This window comes from Pseudopodoces humilis, chromosome 4 (assembly GCF_049639895.1).
Source record: "Pseudopodoces humilis isolate 2021_Gansu_Grassland_sample_001 chromosome 4, ASM4963989v1, whole genome shotgun sequence".
Taxonomy (NCBI): domain Eukaryota; kingdom Metazoa; phylum Chordata; class Aves; order Passeriformes; family Paridae; genus Pseudopodoces; species Pseudopodoces humilis.
This window is the reverse complement of record NC_142203.1, coordinates 39125151-39145401: the sequence shown is the minus strand read 5'-3', so window position 1 is coordinate 39145401 and position 20251 is coordinate 39125151. Positions and strand designations below refer to the sequence as shown.

The 20251-nt window shown below is 37.6% G+C and overlaps 1 protein-coding gene across 2 annotated transcripts in view; it reads left to right on the top strand.

Moving 5' to 3' along the window:
- The window catches only part of DAPK1 (death associated protein kinase 1), an 84126-nt gene extending 67124 nt beyond the window's left edge, over positions 1-17002 (top strand). The window contains exons 18-25 of one of the 2 annotated variants that reach the window (XM_005522622.3): positions 1851-1928; positions 3958-4180; positions 6533-6721; positions 8476-8673; positions 10918-11056; positions 12386-12506; positions 13901-14089; positions 14688-17002. In XM_005522622.3, the coding sequence (XP_005522679.1) occupies positions 1851-1928; positions 3958-4180; positions 6533-6721; positions 8476-8673; positions 10918-11056; positions 12386-12506; positions 13901-14089; positions 14688-15920 (2370 nt within the window). In that variant the 3' untranslated portion in view covers positions 15921-17002. The remainder of the gene's footprint in view (positions 1-1850; positions 1929-3957; positions 4181-6532; positions 6722-8475; positions 8674-10917; positions 11057-12385; positions 12507-13900; positions 14090-14687) is intronic. The other variant, XM_088054131.1, reaches the window with a different exon arrangement.
- The last annotated feature ends 3249 nt before the right edge of the window (positions 17003-20251 follow it).

The following is a 20251-nucleotide window of genomic DNA, read 5'->3' as shown; positions in this document are numbered from 1 at the left end:
ATTTTTGTGTTGTTTTCCTCTAGATTTAGCACTGCAGTTTTGTCTTTTAAGCACGGATCTTATGTAGGAGGAGAATGCAAAAAAAACTTGGAATTGTAGCTTAAACAAGTTTAGGACTTAATGATTACTTTTTGGTAACTACTGGATTGTATATTGCCACGTCCCCTATTAATAATAATGAAATGTCCATGCAGTGGACTTGGTAGGATGCTCTAGAGATTTCCTTTGTCACCCGTTTTTTGTCTTTTTTGTTGGTTTATTACATCCCATTGTGTATATGTATTTGCACTACTATGTACTGTAGAGATGAGATAAAAGAAAAGGGTGATGAGGGAATTGTTGAGCTGTTGCACTTCATTTGTGTCATATATGACAGCTGTGTTGTTATAATTGCCTCTGTGGACACTGTCCTTCCAAGATAAAAGTACATTTTGTCTCTTTTGGTCAGTGGGAAGGACATAGCAAAATAAATAGTGCTGATACTAAATCTATCAGGAGCAGTGCACTGAATATCCATAGCCATCCATTATTCCAGCAGTGTGGTGGCAGAGAGAAGGGAAAAGGAGAGGACCAGAGAACCTTGCATGTTGTGATTTTAATATTTCTGTTTTGCATTGGTTTTCTAGAAGGCTGTTAAACTGTTCTGAAAAGTTTATTAACAGCTCTTTCTGAGCCAGTGCAGTAGAATTAATGGCCTTTTTCTTCTCTTAGTATGCCATTTCTGAGGAACTAACTTTTCCAACTCCATTAAGTAACTGGGCTATATTATGAATTCCTTGCCTTCTTTCTGGTTAAAGCCCATTTTGGAACTAGTCTGTTTTTAATTTGATTGCCTGGATGGTGTTTACTGACCTCAGAAAACCTTCCACTTCTGGAGTATACAATTATTTCACATGTTTAAAAATTGCCCCAAAACATCTGTTGTGCTCACTTGTTAACTGGCACCATGTTGTTGGATTTTCCTCATGGAAGTTTCTAAACCAACTTTAAAATTGTCAGATTGATTAAAAACTTTGGATGCAGATGCTTGCAAATGCCATTTGAACTCAGGATCAGCTCTTGCAGCCTGTCTGATTTGCAATATAGGGAGCCAGTCAGCAATTGTAATGAAATATTACCAGTGGGTGCAAAATAGGCTTTCATGGATTCTGTAACCAAGCCCTTTTTATATGTCAGGTTTGTTTATCTATTGCTATACCAGTGTGTAGATACTCTGTATTTTTCAGGAAAGACTAAAAATAACTTGCTATTTTGCTTGTGTACGCATTTTTTAATTCTTTTATCTGAGATAGTGAAATAAGCAAAGTACTCCTAAATTAGTTACCTCTTGCCAAAATTTAGAACAGTACAATAGCGTAAGGCAGCTGTAAGAGTCAAAGTAGTGGGCAGTTTTTCTTTTAGTCTTTTCAGTATTAAACTGCTGATCTGTGAAACATAGATAACTAAATGACAAGACCAGAATACTGAAGGCAGCTTTGTTTCTCCTTTTAAACATGCTGGTGCAATTCAAACTGCATCCCTTACAAGTTTCTTTTTTTCTGGAATCCTCCAGTGGCTGATATGATGCTATCAGCCTTTATCCATTGGTAAACAAACATTCACCTGCTATCCTTGTGAGTCAATATGCTGATGTGTCCCTCCTTTGTGACCTTTCAAATCTGTTCTGTGGGCAATATCTAGAAATCACTATCACCCTCTAATTGGTGAGAAGAGAGATGGAATTCAGGGGGAGGAGTGTTGACTCTGCTTTCAGACTCTGGATTCAAAGTATCTTGTTACAGTGGCATCCAGGTGCTCATTTGTAAAAGAAAAATGAAGGAACTACTGCTAATAATTTGTGTTTTTAACAGGATGGGAAAACAGCAGAAGATCTCGCCAGAGCAGAGCAGCACGAACATGTAGCCAGTCTGCTTGCAAGACTTAGAAAGGTAGGGAATGCATGAATTTTAAGTGAGGTTTTCATCAAAGCCATTCTAAAAGCTGTTGCAAAATTCCTTTCTGCAATGGTGTCTTTTCTTTTTTTTTTCTTTTTCCTTTTTATATTTTAATTTGAAATTATGCTCTCAATTAAAGCAAATATGTACATATTAAAGAAGCTGGCTAAGCTAGTCTGTACCACTGATTTATATCTATCAGTGTCTGACAGTGCCTAGCAAAGCATCTAAGGTGTTTAGTAGAAAATAAACTACTAAGCACATTCCCCAAGATGACTTATTTCCTGGCCATCACCATTTCACTTAGATTAAGGTTATGAAGGATGGGGGGTTTGTGCCCCTCATGAAAATGTCAGTAATGTATGGAATAGTTGTATAAGACCTCAATGTCATCTTTTGATTCTGCAGTTTCAGTATATCCAAATGTCTTGCCAACTAGAGCAAAAAGCTGACCTGGGCTTGCTGCAAGGCACTATGTCTGACACATCTGATATGCATTGATTAGTTAGATAGGCAGCATCACTCATGCTGGGAAGGTTCAGAGCCTACTTGCCTGGAGATTACAGGCAAGAGCCAGACCAATTAAAATAATCCTTTTATAATTATAATGATGAGTCTTTGATTAGAGAAACTGAAATAAATGACCATTTCTATTGCTTGTAGACAATGGTGCAAACTGTGTATTGCCAAGGTAGAAGCAGAATTGTGTCCTTTAGGCCTGCCAGCAAATCTTTACTTCCTGGGATTGTAAACCAAATGTGTATCAAGACATGAGAAAGTGCAAAGTTCAGACTTCCTTTGCCATGACAGCTTTTGTAAAGTTTGTCATAGTAGGCTCCATTTTGTATAGTTACATCCCCACACCAAATTTTTATTTGTGTCTGCATGCAGGCAGGTAAATCTGTGATTTATTCATGATGTAAACATGAAAATAATACAAACTGACCTAGAACAAAGGAAGAAGGTCAGATAGATGTCTTTTGAAAGAAACATTAGTAAACTGTAGCTCTTCTCTTGATAGTGGAATATACATTACTGAAGGCTTGTCTCTCTATATATGGTGAAAATGCATTATACTTTGTAACACAGAATCTGAACAGTTGAAATTAATAAATTATATCTAGCCACAGAAAAATATTCTAGTACTACTTAAAATGGTCAATATCATCTAGCACACAGCATACCTTACACTTTGTTTTGGTGCTTGTGAAACATCCTGCCTCTAATACAGGCACGTGAAGAACCTACTGCCATAGTGGCTCTTGTGGAGGATCCTGTATTAGCTGTAAAAGTGCAGTGTTTGCACACTGTGACTAACTTAGTAAATAAATTCCTGCTGGTGAGGAAGGAACAAAATTGTATGCACTACTGTCTCTGTCAAATTTCTCAGCTCAGTTGCTGCATGCTTATAATTCAGGAGGGCTCATCCTACATGTAAATGGGTTCAGAACAATAGAGTCTCTCCCTCAGCTCCAAATGGGGAAGTGAAGAAAGGGAAGATTAATCTAGTTCCTTTGCCCTCACACTTCTCTGCTTTCTCCCTGTTCCCTTGAAAATCACAAACATGCGAAGCACAGAAAAAGTTGATGTAAAGGAAAGAAGAGAAGAAATGCACATTGAGTTGTTGGATGGTTCAGGTGATAGCTGTCACAGAAAAATTCTTCAGTTCTGCATATATATTCTGTAAGAGTATGTACATTGGTTAACCTTCTGAGGCTGATGGGTTAGGAGAATAGGCACTGAAAGAAGCTAGTTTTGACACTTTGCTCTCTCTGTTGGAGGTCAAAATAATTCCATTCACTGATTTGAGCCTGAAGATGTGTGATTTTCATGAAACATCAAGGTGGCTCTTGAGAGTGAGCATTAAGCTCACCTGTGTGCATGTCCAGTAACCATGGCTTGCATGATGAACCAGATGAACACCAGTCTGGCAAGAAAGTGTATCTAAACCCCATGCTGAGTTTGTTGGGAGGCAGAAGTTCCCTGCCACGAATTCTGATTTCTTCTTTGCATTGAATTTTAGGATACACACCGGGGGATTTTTATCCAGCAGCTGAGGCACACACAGAATCCACAGCCTCGGATCAAACTGAAGTTGTTTGGATACTCTGGCTCTGGGAAAACCACCCTTGTAGAGTCCCTCAAGTGTGGCCTGATACGAAGCTTTTTCCGAAGACGTAGGCCTAGGCTGTCCTCCACAAACTCAAGCAGATTCCCCCCATCTCCTTTGTCTTCCAAACCTTCAGGTATGGTTTTGAGCCATGTTTGTATGTGAGAGAGAAAACAGTTTCCTCTTATTCTCTAAGGTTCTGAGAAGCTGTTGGCTGCACTGCAAAAGACAGGACAGCCTAATCATGTAAGAAACAAAAGAAAAAGGGAGCGGGAATTGATGGACTTCTCTGTGCATAGGCTTGTATCTAAAGTAAGAGGAAGAGGATCAGCAAGTATGAAGGATATATGAGTAGTTAAGGTTTTCTTTGCTTACATGCTGCATAAGTGAACTTGCAGAGTGGAGGACAGGACTTGTGAACACTGCTGTTTATTTTTCACAAAAGGTCCTAGGCTGCAAATATCAGTTTCATTACTAGCTTCCTTTCTGCTGGAGGAACTTCAATAAGCACCACAAAACTGGAACGGTAGCTGCATCTCTGTGATTTTTAAGTAATAACAGGTTTCAGAACTGCCTCTGATGCCTTGGAGTGCTTTTCCTTAAGGTAGAGGATTGAATTAGCCCACTTAGAGCTGTCTAAGATTGTCTTCAAACAAGCTGAAAATGGAGGTTTTCTAAACTGAAGTAAATGTTTGCAAATATTAGGGAACAGATTGCTCATGAGCACCAGCTGGCCTGTGCAAAGTAGGAAGAGCTACAAGGTGTGGAGAAACTAGCTAGGTTTACATTTAAACCTAGTGTGCCCAGTTTTTGAAGAATCCACAGGGGGACAGTGGAAAGACCGATGAACCATTTGTCCATGTCCCTTTTCTAACACTGGGAGCCTACAAAAGCAAGCAAGGCATCTTGAGCTCAAGCTCAAATTGATGTTTAGAAGTGGTCTTACTGTGTAACTTACAGATGAGGCCATGGTTGCCTTTTGTAAAAAGAAAAAACTTCTGGATAATACTTGTAGGTTTGGACTTTGTTCATCATTTTTAAGTACTATTAGAACAGTGCTAGTAGTAGTTTTTATTTCTACTTTCTCTCTATTCACCTGAGGAAGCTATAGGGCATTCACAGAGTGGCTTAACAAGGCAAGATCCATGCCACAGAGATTGTTACTGCATTTGATGTTTACTTAACACCAGGGCCTCACATCTGTGACAACAGAAAAAAAGAACTTGATTAAATTAATCAATCAAAAGTTCTTGATTTATTTATCTTAATTTACTGTGTCATACGAAGGGCAATAAATCACTCACGGAATATCCATTCCTGAAGGCAGTACAGGAACATTTTGACTAAAGATAGATTTTTTTTGTGTTGGCTGGTAACAGAACCAAAGAAGAGGTGTTCAGTCACACTGCCAAATCAGTGTAGAAACAAAGGTGAATTTGAAGCATGCCCTTCAAAAGAGCTTACCTAGATACAAAGCCAGAAAGATATGCAGTTCTATATATACAAAGCTATTATGGTGTCATTTTAACATCTGGAAGTCTGGGGTTTGCTTCTTTCAGTATATGTTCTTTTGGGATGCAAATCAGTATATAGCATGTAAATTATATTATGGGCTGATTGACGTAATCAGATAAATATTTAAATCAGCACAACTTGGTCTGTACTTGGTCACATGATTTGTTTATATGTTTGTTTAAATTCTAAAAAGAAGTAAAAAATAAGTGTGCAAATTCACTAAGTATTTATTTACAAGAGCCAAAAGACTAAAATACTACACTAGTATTTTGAAACATGAAAGTGTAGTTTCACAGCTAACAGTTAATTTTTCTATTGTATAACCTAAATATTATAATTTGTGGACTAGTAAAGGAAAGAAATTCTTTATCCACTAGATGGTGCAAGTCAGTTAAAAAGCCCTTTTGTTTCTCATTTGTGCTCTGGGAATCTGAATAAACAAGAAATTTAAAAATTGCTTATTAGTAAAATAATTTCAGTTAAGGGCCTGTTTTTCTCCACTGCTATCCCAGAGACACTTGTTACATGTGGATATTATTTTATCCTTACCTACAGGAATCAATAATACAAATATGTGACATTCTTATGCCAATAAGAATAGATCATGCAATGAAATTGTAGCCCTTAGCTAAAAAAAAAAAAAAAAAAAAAAAGGCAGTACATCTTTGCAACATAGAACTTTAGTTATTCAAACCTTTCATACATATAAATTTCAGTTTTCCAGGCTTCCCACTCAGAGGTATATCTGCTAATGGACATAAGTGCTTTATAGTAGGATCATTCTAATATTTTTCTTTTAATCATTCAGAATAAGAATGTAGTTTTGTATGCCCACAGCTTCAAAGACATCTCTTTTCTTTGAAGAGTACATTGGGCTTTTTAATCTGCTTTTATGGCTTGCATACTTGTTTTGAAGTGATCTTGTTGTGATTTTCAAATGGTTTGTAATCTCATTTTCCTTTCCCTGACCCAGTTTCAGTAAGTATTACGAATCTTTATCCTGGCTGTGAAAATGTCAGCGTGAGAAGCCGTAGTATGATGTTTGAGCCAGGCCTGACCAAAGGGGTATTAGAAACTTTGGTGTCACCTGCTCATCACTCTCACTTCTCTTCTGATGACCAGTCCACCAAGGCCATAGACATCCAGAATGCCTGTTTGCATGGTAAGAAGAGCCCTGGGTTGGGATGCTGCAGGACAGTTAATGCCATTTTACTTGTTTTTTTAAATAAAAATGGTGAAGTCTGAGTTGGTTTAGTAGTGGCTGTGTTTGACAATCCAACACTAGTGGGATTTAATTTGTTTGAGAAAGTAAATCTGCCTGAGATTCTGTAACTGTTGTAATATACATTTTAATCACTCATGTCAGGACTTAATAGTATTACATAGAAACATTTCTGAGGTAAGTGGGAGAGAAGAAAAGAGAGATTTGGTATGAGAGGAGCAGGTCAGCAAAGTGGCTACTGGTATGAAGGCTTCTTCACCTATACTGTATGTCATCTGGGGATTTTATCAGATTTAATATGGTCCCATTTAGTTCTCACCATTTAAGTATATTCCCAGCTATGCAAAGGACATACCGTTCTCACTCCATGTCAGGGCTGAAGCATATTTGGTGAGCCCTGGAGCTCATCAGTCACTGTGAGTGAAGCTTCTGATTTATTTTATTTTTTTGCAAGGAAACTAACTGCTCTGCAGTAGTTAGCAGTAAGCAGTAGTTAGCAGTAAGAGGGGTCAATCTCAGAAGGTGTCATAAGTACACACATGGCTTTTGGCTCTGAGGCCACACAAACTGCTTCTACTCCACCAGCCATATTAATTGTCATTTATATAGGTGGTCAGGTCTCCTTCATAAGGAAGATGTTTTGTGTGCTTTAGCAGCTGCAATTTTAAAACCAAGTTAGTATTAATCAAGGGTTTACTTGGAGACAGAAACCTGCGCAGTAACAAATGCAGTGACAAAACATTTATTCTAGGCGCTGAAGAGTTTGCAAAGTGGATAAAGCTTGTTCTTTGTGCAGGCTAAATTCTTCAGTATTTCTTCTTAAAGTATAATTCGAAGCCCAGTCAAATTTTGCAGGAAACAGAGTTGTGCCATGGATTGTCAGAAAGACTTTCTTTTTCTTCTCTGTACTGTCTTGATACCGAACAAAGTGTACACACGGGTGAACTCTTGCGTGGCTGTACTCATAACAGCAGGTTGGAGTGTTCTGATTTCTCTCCTTCTAGAAGTTTGAAGGGCATCTTCATCACCATTTATTTAGTTAGAAGTAGTACAAGTGCGGCAGACATCACCCTGATCAAATGGTGCATCTGGGAAGTGCAACATACTAACATTTTTCTCACCTAAAGCTAAAGGAGATGACAAAAAGAAGCATGGAGCTCTTGGAACCTTTAACATGGTGATTCTTCATCCCTGATTAACCAACAGCGTGAAACAAAGCAACTTCTTTTTACAGTGTGCTTCAGTGTTTTTTAAAATCAATGGTGGCATGTTAAGAGGAATAACTAATAAAAATATTAAGCTTTTTTGAAGTGAACAGAATGGGAGCTATTATTAATGGTTTTCAAGACAATTACAAGATCTGCTGCTGTTGTTCAAAGCAAAGCTCAATTTAATTGCATAAGACTGCATGCATGTAACAGAGGTACTTACCTATGGCATCCAGCTAAATGTCCTATAGAAGGAATGTGAGAGAGGAAGATTTTGAGGGTCCAACTGCTAAGCCTTGGAGACTGACTGGAACTCATTCCCTTTGCTCATGATTGCATTTTCAGTCTTGCTTTCTCACATGCATACAGTTTATGTTTGTGAAAGTTTAAATCAGATTAAATGTTTTGTTTATATTACCATGGCCAGAAAATGTTTCATGCTTACTGATGAAGTGTAATCTCTTCATCTGTTCATCTGCTTTTCAGGAGTTGGTGATTTCAGCATCTGGGAATTCTCTGGGAATCCTGTGTACTTCTGCTGTTACGATTATTTTGCTGCAAATGATCACACTGCAATTCACATAGTGCTTTTTAGTCTTGAGGAGCCTTATGAAATCCAGTTAAACCAAGTGACCTTTTGGCTCAATTTCCTGAAATCATTGGTCCCAGTTGAGGAGCCAATAGGTATGTTCTCGTGCTTGTTAATGAAGTATTAGAGATCTGTAGAATAAAGCTTCTTGTATTTCTCTGCAACTCTGTACATCATCTGTGTTTGATCTTCATCCCCACGTATTCAAACAAATTTTACATTAGGTTTTTTGGCAAAAGGAAATTTTATCTGTGGAAGAAGCCAGGAGAGTTGCACACACCACTTTAGTTCAATTAAAAAGTGTCACAAAGTACAGTGCAGTATCTTGTGGCACTGGGATTTACATCTGTACATGGCAGATGAAGTTTCATGTCAGATAAGCTGTCAGGAGTGTTTCAGAGGGCTGGAACCATTCAAAACCAAATTTAGACACATTGCTTAAGTTCCTCTTACATCTAACCCAAATAAACGATACTTTCAGCATAAATTAGTCATGTCAGTGACAGCAAGAAAGAACAGTATTATGGAACAGTATTACCCCTTAGTATGTACAACTTTCATGTGTTTAACTAGAGTTCTAGTTAGACTTCAAATATGATAACTGTTTGGTGCTGATGGGCAGAAATCAGTCTTTCTTTTAAATTTCATATATGCTCCAATTTTGCACAGGTTTTAAGTAATTTGTTTTCTATTCAGGCTTACTGAAAGTTACTTGGTGGGCAAATTTAAATTAACTTAAATAACATTTTTCTTAAAAGGCCTAGTAGTCCACGTGTATATACAGTAAATTATAACTTGTTTGCATATGTAGATGAGTATTGGTCTCCAGACTGTGACAGTTTCTTGGACTAACCAAGCTCTGACACACGTCTTGGTTCTGTGATTGGAAAGACTATTCCAGTCAGCTGATCTAACTCAGCACTCTAGGACATTTGCAACAATGCTAGGAATTCACCAGACATGTATTAAATACTTAACATTGTGCAAACAGTTATTTTCTCTCTCTTTCTGTGTTATACCCCTGTATTATCTCAGCCAGACAATGAGCCAAAGCCAACCCTTGGTTTTCAGTTCAGGCATCTGCATTCTTTTATTTTCTATTTTAGATCAAATTACAATGTTAATAATATCAGCATTTGGATCTAACCAACAGCAAATTACCTGAGGAAGTTAAAGCTCAGAAATTTGCAAAAACATGACAAAGCTGCAAATACAACTAATTTGCAACTGCTGAAAGCTTTTCACAGATCCTCAGTCTCAGTTGATTTTTTCTTCTTGCTTATCTGATTATCAACATTACTTAGATACTTCACTTAAATCTGTGTTTATACTGATCAGTTCAATCTGGGTACCCTTTCGTCTCTGTGTTGCTACAAATCTCTCAAGTAATATCCAGTAACTGATGTTTGCAGAAAAGTTAAAACTCTTGGAATTACTTTCCAGTTATTTTGTCCAAGTCCTTAGCTGCCAATTAAATAAATAAATTAATTAAAATAAGATAGTTACAAAATTGCCTGGAAGTGCTATGCAGAGATTTGGGGAAATGGCTTTTTATGAGTTAATCAAGATTCTGTAGCTCTTAGTTGATGAGAACTGAGCAGTGATGTAAGCATATTTCTCCCATGTGGCCTTTTTTTTAAGGCTCAAAGAGCAGGATTGGGTGTACCGTGTCTTTTAAAAGTAGCTTAATGATGTCTTCTCTCTTCTGGGATATGAGTTTGAGAAAAGATTGAAAACTCTGTGTTCCGTACTGTCACCTCATTCATGCCATTTGTATCTTTCTTTCTCATTCTTTTTCATGGCTTCTGCCAGGCTTTCCTACTTAACTCTCACCTAAGTGAGAGGTCATTGTTTGTGTAAGTACTGCAAAGTAGCATTCATATCAACATATGAATGTTGTAGATGTTTGTGTTCCTACAATCCTCTATTCTGCACCTGTAATATTAAGGACTATTCAAAGTTTATGCAAAACCCTTTCAAGAAGCTGCTGTTTCTAATTGTTTTTTTCCTCAAGCTGTCATAGTTGAGTTAGTAGCTGTATCATTAGCGCTACCAATTACTGTTTTTGTTAAACCAATAAAGTAACACAATATAAACGTATCTGATGTTATACAAGTAGTCTAGCTATTAAAACTGAGCCTTATACAGACAGTCCTATAAGCAGATAGTTGCCAGAGCACCAGCAGGTACACTGTTAATGGCTATGCTTAGAGTTGGTAAATCACTACAAAGGTGGCTGGTATGAAGAATGTAAAATGTATTTCTGCATTTCTGGCTCAGTATGAGCCATCTCCATAGGCATGCCTTATATTGAGGGAGTCCTCTTGTTTCTCTTCTAGCATTTGGTGGAAAGCTGAAAAGCCCCCTGCGTGTTGTTTTGGTTGCCACACATGCTGACATCGTCAATCTGCCTCGGCCTGTTGGGGGAGAGTTCTGGTATGACAAAGACATCTCCTTGTTGAAAGAAATCAGGAACAGGTAATGGGAAGTATATTTTTACATCATGTTTAAACATGCTAATTGGAAAGAAAAATACTAAAATGCATTGGAATAGGTAAAAGGTTTTGTATGGCTTATATGATACTATGATATTTTGAATATGTTCAGGAAGCATATGTTGTGCTAAAATTGAAAAAAATTACCAATAGTACAGCAAGTAAGCTGCCCTGAGTGAGCTAAAAAAAGCCAAGCTGTGTCAAAATTAATTGTGGTGTAAGCAGTCTCACCCTGTAAACACTGGGCTACATCCAAAGACCCATTCCAACTTTCTAACATCTTGGTTCTAGGGTTTTTTGCTGGTCTCAGAAAAGTAGGCCATTTTCAGCTAAAAACTCTGAATGCAAAAGAGGAAGCTTTACCAGAGAACTGCTCTTAGCTCTTCACTGATTTAGGATAGGTATGTAAAAAACTTAAATGAGGCCTGGAAGTACTCCCCACACAGTTTGCAGAAAGCTGGACATTGTGGAGTCACACAGGTGACAAGGTCATCCAAGAGGTTATCTAGAAGATAGCGAAACTTGTAGAATTCTTCAGCAAATGCCTGGAGCACACTCTAATGGTAGATGGAAATAGGGATTTTCCATAAACATATAATTGTTTAAAGTAACAATACCTTATGTTCAGAGTAAGCATGTAAGTGGGAAACACTGGGTATGAAAAATCATCCACACCTGTGAGTATGGACACTTGTCTGGGCTGTACAAGAAACAGAAGTAGGAATTCCAGCACAGTGGTGTGGGGGAGGGTAGTATCTTAATTAAGTATTAATTAATTAATTATCTTAATCAATTGAAATAAACCAGTAGAAAAATACCTGTGTGTTATCTTTGGTGCTGAAATCCTTTTAAATGCAAATCTGTCCAGAGCTAGGCAAACAGGTTTGTGTGGTTGGAAAGTCAGAAGGAAGTGAGAAAGAGAGCTGTTAACATCAATGACTACTAAAATATTTAAAGTGAGAAGAAAGCAAGCAACAGACTTTAAGACTTTAAAAAGAATAAATTCCTGTAATCTCTTCTAGTAAAATGTTTCATTTTGTGATTAAAAGTCATGTTGTGTAGTTACAGTTTTCTTATGCATAGTCACTCTTCATCCTGAGAGAAAACGATTTTCTCTTAATATCTCTGCTTATTTTCAGGAAAATTATACAGCAGCTACAGTGTCTGTGCTTATAAAATATCTCAGCATAATCATTACTTGAACTTCATAATTCCTTGAGGAAAACAACCCTAGTATAATTTAAGATGGAAGTACAATTGTATTAAGAAATATAACAGATTTGGGGCTAAGTTAATAATTATTTTCCTTTAGATTTGGAAATGATTTGCAAATTTCAGAAAAGTTATTTGTCCTGGATGCTGGAGCATCTGGGTCTAAAGATATGAAGCTTCTCCGAAATCACCTGCAAGAAATAAGAAGCCAGATAATTTCTGTAAGTAGTGTCTAATGATCTGACTTGCATCAGCCAAAATGTGAACATCTTGTGTACTAATCTACTGTAAATTTCAAACTTAAAACAATGAAACATACAGAAACCACTGTTTTCCAATTTCTAAGCCACACACTTGACAGGTCTTGTGATAAGCAAGCCCTTGACATCAAAGATTCAGTCGGTATTTTGCAAATAGTAGCTGTTTCAAGCAGATGACCAAAATACTCTCTGTTGAAAGGAAACAATTTGATATTTCAGTTTAAAGTCACAGTTTCGGTTTTTGGTTGGCAGTGATTGGATTTCAGCACTGCCCCCTCTTTTTTTGGTTTTTCTAATCATGATATGCATAGTATTACATACATACAGCATAGTATTTCAGAGAAAGAGAGAAATATATTATAAATATATTTCAGGGAGATAAGTTTTTTCACTAAAAACCCACCAGAGTAGAACAGTTTTCTCAACTGTTAGAAAAATAATTCCAAATATGTATATGTAAACTGAATATGTATTAACCTTTTACTGCATTTTTAATTGAAAAATATTGCTTGCAGTTGTATCTGTGCGAGTAGGTATATGCATGTAAGACTAAAGGTAAAGTGTAGCCATGATTTGATGTTTTCACCATGAATCCATAGGGACTTCCATCCTAAGTGTGACCAAGTCAAATTTTTTGTAGCCTGTGTTAAATGGATTAATATTATGTTACAAACCAATGAGATTTTCTGCAGCTACTTTTGAAATGTATTTTTTTGTAACTGATTAAAAGTGTATGTATTACTGAGTTAATTCTGTGGGTTGATGAAAATATTTGGATTTGTGCAAAATTCAGCCTATTTTACATTCCTGATGGTCTCTTGATTTTGTAAGCTTTTTTTCACTAAGAAAGCTTTATTATAGCTATTGTCACTAGCTTGAAATCTGAAGGGATTTACTGCAAAGAAGCGGAGGCTGTGGCTTGAAAATGTAGCAAGACGGCATCAGTGAAGTCTGAGGCAATCACTAAATCAAAGTACCACTTTTGCTTCTTACTTAATACCCTGCTGTCTCATGTTTTGAAGTAAAATGATCATGTGTACTAATGAGTACAGATTCTGAATAAATTCTGATCATTTCAGAAATAAGCATTAACTTATAGATGCATGACAGCAGCTCATGGTGATATTTGGAAAATTTGCTTATTTCAGTGAAAAAACTGGTTTCTGCAATTCACTTTTTTAAGAAAAGGTAGGTAGGTCTTACAGCAAGTGAATGCCAGATGAAAGAGTAAGGGTCCAGCACAAAGGGAACTCTTTAGATCTGAATATTCATTATGAATGCATCACACCTCCATTAAAACAAAAAAAAAAATACTACCACTATTCTCAAATGGATGTTTTCTGTGCTTTTCTAAGACTTGCCCACCTATGACTCACCTGTGTGAGAAAATAATCTCCACACTGCCTTGCTGGAGAAAAATTAATGGACCCAACCAGCTGATGTCCTTGCAGCAGTTTGTGTATGATGTACAGGAACACCTTAATCCCCTAGCAAGCCAAAATGACCTACGGCATATTGCACAGCAGTTGCATAGCATAGGAGAAGTAAGTATTTTTATCTAAATTCCATCTCTTTATTTGCAAGATACTGTTCTGGTAGAATATTGCTTTATAAGTTTAAGCAAATGTCTAAAGTTGTTTGGTTTTTTTCTCTTCCTCTTAAGACATCATGAGAAGTACAGAATGCTTATTAATGCTTTCTGTTATCATTATAGATATTGTGGCTTCTATTTTGTTCAATGTAATCTCTTTGAGACAGGAAGAATTAGAGTTTATTACTATAGTTGAAAGAATATAAAATACCCAGAAAGGATCATTATGTTATTAGCTTCACTGAAATGTTCACTGCACATGAAAGATCTATATATGTCCATTAGAAATAAGAGTAGTAGGATAACACCTTTGCAGGGCATGACTAGGCTTTCCAGCTGTTGGGCTCTAATCATTTCATTACTAGTGTAAAATAACAGCAAGATCTGGTTTTTGTTCTCAGTACTTGGCAAATATTTAAATGCACTATTGTTTTTTTTCCTGTGAGCAGTGTTAATCAAACTGTTCGGTCAGTCTGTTAGGAAGGTGAGAATGTGGGCTATCATCTTGTACTTCACAAGATGTAAACAGTAACTTTCATATTTATAAACAGATTAACATTATGCAGAGTGAAACTGTCCAAGATGTTGTGCTTCTGGATCCTCGCTGGCTCTGTTCTAATGTCCTTGGAAAAATCTTGTCAGTGGAGAACCCAAAAGCTCTCCATCACTACAGAGGTCGGTACACCATAGAGGACATCCAGCGTCTGGTGACAGATAGTGACGTGGAAGAACTGATACAGATTTTGGATGCCATGGATATTTGTGCAAGGGACCTTAGCAGTGGAGCGATGGTGGATATTCCTGCTCTTATAAAGACTGACAATCTCCACAGGTCTTGGACAGATGAGGAGGATGAAGTGCTGATATATGGTGGTGTTAGAATCGTTCCTGTGGAACATCTTACCCCATTTCCTTGTGGAATTTTTCATAAAGTTCAGGTGAATCTCTGCAGGTGGATTCATCAGCAGAGCACAGAGGGAGATGCTGATATACGTCTGTGGGTAAATGGATCAAAGATTATGAATCGAGGAGCTGAGCTTTTAGTGCTGCTGGTCAACCATGGGCAGGGTATAGAGGTTCAAGTTAGAGGACTGGAAACAGAGAAGATCAAGTGCTGTTTACTTCTGGATTCTGTGTGCAGCACCATTGATAACTTAATAGCCACAACCTTACCAGGTCTTCTGACCGGGAAATATTACCTTAGTCCTCAGCAACTGAGGGAACATCATGAACCAGTAATGGTCTACCAGCCTAGAGACTTTTTCCGTGCGCAGAGTCAAAAGGAGACATCATTAACTAACACTATGGGGGGATATAAAGAGAGCTTTAGCAGTATACTGTGTTTTGGGTGTCTTGATGTTTACTCCCAGGGAAGCCTAGGAATGGATATTCATGTTTCTGATCTGAATCTACTTACCAGGAGAAAACTAAGTCGACTTTTGGATCCACCTGATCCAATGGGCAAAGATTGGTGCCTTCTTGCCATGAACCTGGGCCTCCCTGACCTTGTTGCAAAGTACAATACAAATAATGGAACACAAAATTATTTTCTCTCAAGCCCAGTTCATGCCCTTCTGCAGGAATGGAGTAATGCACCTGACAGCACTGTAGGCATACTAATGTCTAAGCTGAGAGAATTAGGTCGCAGAGATGCAGCAGATTTCCTACTGAAAGCATCTTCTGTATTTAAAATTAATTTAGATGCTAATGGTCAAGAGGCTTATGCCTCCAGTTGCAACAGTGGAACATCTTATAACTCGATTAGTTCTGTAGTGTCACGGTAAGAAGAGGTGTTTTTTGTGGGCAGCCTTTCAAAGTGCAGAAAGGATAAAAGATACAGTATAAAAGTTACAGTGCATACTAATTTATGAGCTTTTGCATCAGAGGATCCTTCTCTGGCACCACCTTTTATGTGCATAAACTTACTACTCCTAACTGTGAATTGTTGCTCTTTATTAAAAAGACTGGTGTACTTCTGGTGGTTTAAAACTATTTCTGATTGAGAATGTGCTGCTTAATACTGCCATTTCAACTGGAAAGTCTTAACTTTTGGATTATGTACTGCAACTGTTTTCTATAATTCTTCCCATAAAAGTTAGGGGGAGAGGAATAGCACATGGTACCTTATATGTGTATGTTCCTTACATTATTTTTTTTTCCTTTTAACTGTGTTCTCTGCTTAACATTTTTCTATATTTGTAAGGGGAGAAATCCACCATTTGTGGTCAGTCTGACCAAACTTAAGCGCATTGTTTTTAGCTGAAAAAGTGAGTGCCTTTTGCAGAAGGGAGAGTGCAGTTGATTTGAATGACCCTGCTGGAGTTACAAGAACATGCTACCTCTGTTTCACTTAAATTGTCTGCATGCTTTTCATTGCAAGTGGTGCTTGCCTGTTAATTTCTCCTGCACTTCTAAGTCATTGGTGATGACTCACGCAGAGCATTCTTGTGCCAGTACTACAGGTATAGATGTGATACCTAATCAACTTCAATTAAAGTCAAATCATAATGTGAAAATCTCTTAAACTTGCCAATTATCATGCTTCGTTATTTCCATGCACCTCAGGTAAAAGTTCATATCATTATAATAGAGCTCAAAAACACAAGTGTTGGATACTACAAATAATATTGTCTAGCTGTCAGTTGTAATTTGTGTATAACAAAGGTTTTCTACTATTAGATCCTGCATTACTTACTTCCTGTACTTGAAAACTTTGATGGGGATAAAAAAAAAAAAAAAAAGGAAGCAAGGTTTCTTGCAGTGATAACTTTAAAATTGATATGAGGGAATATGATTCATTCTCTGTTCTAAAAAGCATGTAATTTTCATGGTGCGATAAGTGTTTGTTTATATATATTGTATGTACATATATTAAGACTATTTTTTCCTTAATCTTACATTGTAGTAAATTTTAAAGGATTTTTCTACAAATAAACTGTTGCTTGTTGCATCCTTGTTGATCACATTCTGTTGCTGAAGGGTATCAAAACTTCTCTTTTCTTCAGAGTCAGAATTGAGGAGAGGTAATGCCTGCCTTCTGAAGTTCTGGGAACCTCCTGTTTGACTTCATGGGGATTTCTTAGTATGCTGCAGGAATATTTTTGGGGTTTTTTTATTCCAGAGGTGGTGCCTGTGCAGCAGAGGGATCTGCATTCTTTTTAACAAATGGCAGGCCAAAGCAGTTTGCTACATAGCTTTTCCTTTGTGGTTTTTCACAGTGGAAAGCAAGACAGCAAATGTGAGTCTGTCATCAGGAATTCTCCAGATAATACCATGCTGCAGAGAGAAAAGACACTGCATTAGAACTTGTGCTCAAACAATGGTCCTTTACATTAAATATCCCCTCATCACACAAGGTCCTCTGCTGGTGCTGCTTATTTAAAATATCAGCATCTCTCCCTGATAGCTGCACAGTCTTGGTATGGCACGCTATGCAGGCATCTTTGCACAATAGTTCTGCCCTGCAAAGGATTTAAGCAAGATCTTAAAATGCTAGTTGCTGTTTCCCCCTGCCTTTGCCTATTTTGCCCTTGCTTTATTAAATCTTTCCCCAGGTTCCAGCTATTGTTGGGCTCCATAGTTAACCATTCTTTTAAAATCTAGTCCTCAATAAGAAGTATGGTTTATGAGCAGTCCTACCCTGAGCTCTCTGTGTTTTGATATTCTGCCCACTGCTGCTCTTAGTGGCTCAGTGCAGAGCCCAGCTCTATGCAGCCTGTATTTACCTCTGTCAATTAATGGCCACTTCCATACCTCCACTTCCAGCTGCAGACATGTTTAGTACTTCTGTCAGAGTCTGGTAAGTGGAGGGGTCTTTCTCATGTCATAAAACTTCCTGTGTTTCTACCAGAAAAGGCTTCCTCTCCAGCCCACTTTCCCAAATGCTTTATGTACACTTGAGATGTGTGGTCAACTTACCAACGCTGATTAACTACTCCTTTTACTTTCTGTTTTTCCCTCCCCAACAGTATTTATTACATGTTTCTCACAGTTCCTTGCTTCCATTTACTATAAAATGCAGACCTGGGTGTATAAATTACTTAGTGAACTCTATGACAAACCTTTGACTAGCAGTTACTGCATCATTTATGGTTTTCATGGTAATACGCTGAGGAAAGTGAATCACAGTCACAGGATAGCTTTGGATTCCTTTCTTATAAATCCTGTGCTACTGATAAAATAAAAACTTTGTTTCCTAGACTATAATTTGGGGATAAAAAAAAAAGGCTAGCCAAGTTGATACATGTGAGTATCCCTTCTGTTGCTTCACTTGTATTAATGTATCATCTTGTTTTTTGTGAATGTGACTAGGAGCAGAGCTTCATTCTGCACTTTTTAGGACCATGTTTAAAAGATGCAAAGATCCTGCCCTTTCTCTGGAAATGGAGAAAATGGAGGTGTTTGCAAGGTCAAAAAAGTTTAAGTGTACAGAATGTATAGTTCATGTAAGGAACATGGTAGGTATAGCTCCTGACAGTGAACTGAAGCTGGATACTAACCATCTTTGTAGCTTCAGAGAAGAGCTGCTGAAACATAATATTGAGGATAAAGCAACAAATGGCAATTTTCATTTCATCTTCAAAATCTGTAATAGAGACAAACTCTCAAGTTTGTTGCTCAAGGTCAAGATGCATTACAGATTAGTTTAGGGAAGTATTCTACTGGCACCCTTCAAATCTTAAAGAAATTTTCTGAAGAAGATAGGGAGGAAGCAAACAGTTTGGTGCAGGCCATTTTCCCAATGATTTCTCCCAAGCATGCAGCAGCATGCATCAAAGAAAGCGCTTCATATGGCTATTTTTATTGGGTGTTACTGGTTGTACTGTCTTTGGAAGTTTTGTTGCTGACCTGACTGCTGAGTTTGGAAAGCCACAAGAGATCAGTGGTTACATGCAAATGATTTTAAAGTGGGACAAGGGCATCCAGAGGCAGCCTTGGGTGGAGGTGGATATATGTTTATATGATTTTTTATGGATACATGATTTTTATTTTTATATTATTTTTATGGATATATGATTATATTAATTTTCTCACTTTAAAAGGATGAGGAGAAAAGGGTAAGACAAAGTGAGTCATAGATTTTAGGACCTCTGGGATTCAAATAATGGAGAAAGTTATGAAACTACAAGAGTTTAGAAACTCCTAAATGTCACATGCTTGACAGAGCCAGGTTTAGAAAGGAGACACTTTCCTGAATGGTCAGGTCTTTACAGAGAGCAACAATCAAGTTTTTAGAGCTGGCTGTGCTGGAGCCAATTCCAGGTCCTAAACTTCTGTTGGCTGTGTTACTCCCTCAATGGAGAAGTTACCTCCCTAATTCACTGTAACTTTTTTATAGCAGAGATGCTTTGTTGCAGCATCATTTAAAACAGATGCCTCAATTTGAATTGCATCACTGTTTCAGCTTTGCCAATGAAATGGAGGAGTAAGGCCCAAGTTGTTACTCCAAAGAAAGTAAATGAAGCATGCTGTTGGCTAAGTCAGAGGAGATGGAGCATTACAGAATCTTTGAAGGTGGCCTAAAAGCACTCTGCACAATATTAAAATTTATTTCTATTTGATTTTTAAATTATTATACTCAGTCTACTGTGTCACCAAAAACAAAAAGCACACACCAAAAATTCACTCACGTTTTTTTCAGGCATTGTCTGACTTATAAGACAAGGCAGTGGGTGGAAAAGAGAAAGAAAATTGGTTTTCAACAAGGCCTAAGGTACTTGCTTGCCAAAAGGGTTACAGCCAAGCCACGCAGACCTTGCAGGTAGAAGTATTTGGGTCTTCAAAAGTCAGGTGAGCAGTACATAGAAGGGAGCGTATTCCTCTGTATGGCTATGTCTTTTGTCATAACAAGCTTTACAGGAGCAGTGGGACCAGCAGCTATCCTGTCTCAAAGCCAGGTGAGGATCTCGGTGGACCTGGTTCAGCTTTGCATTAACCAAACTGACCTAGTGTTTCTGCACCAGCCAGACTACTTTGGGTGAGGTCCAAATCCAACACATGCATATTTAAAGATCGTTTTTCCGAAAGCAAGTATGTTTCTGAGTCAATTGGATGTATCTTAAAATTCCCTGGCCTGTCCTGGGACAAGGCAAACCTGGACCACCTTGCCCAAACT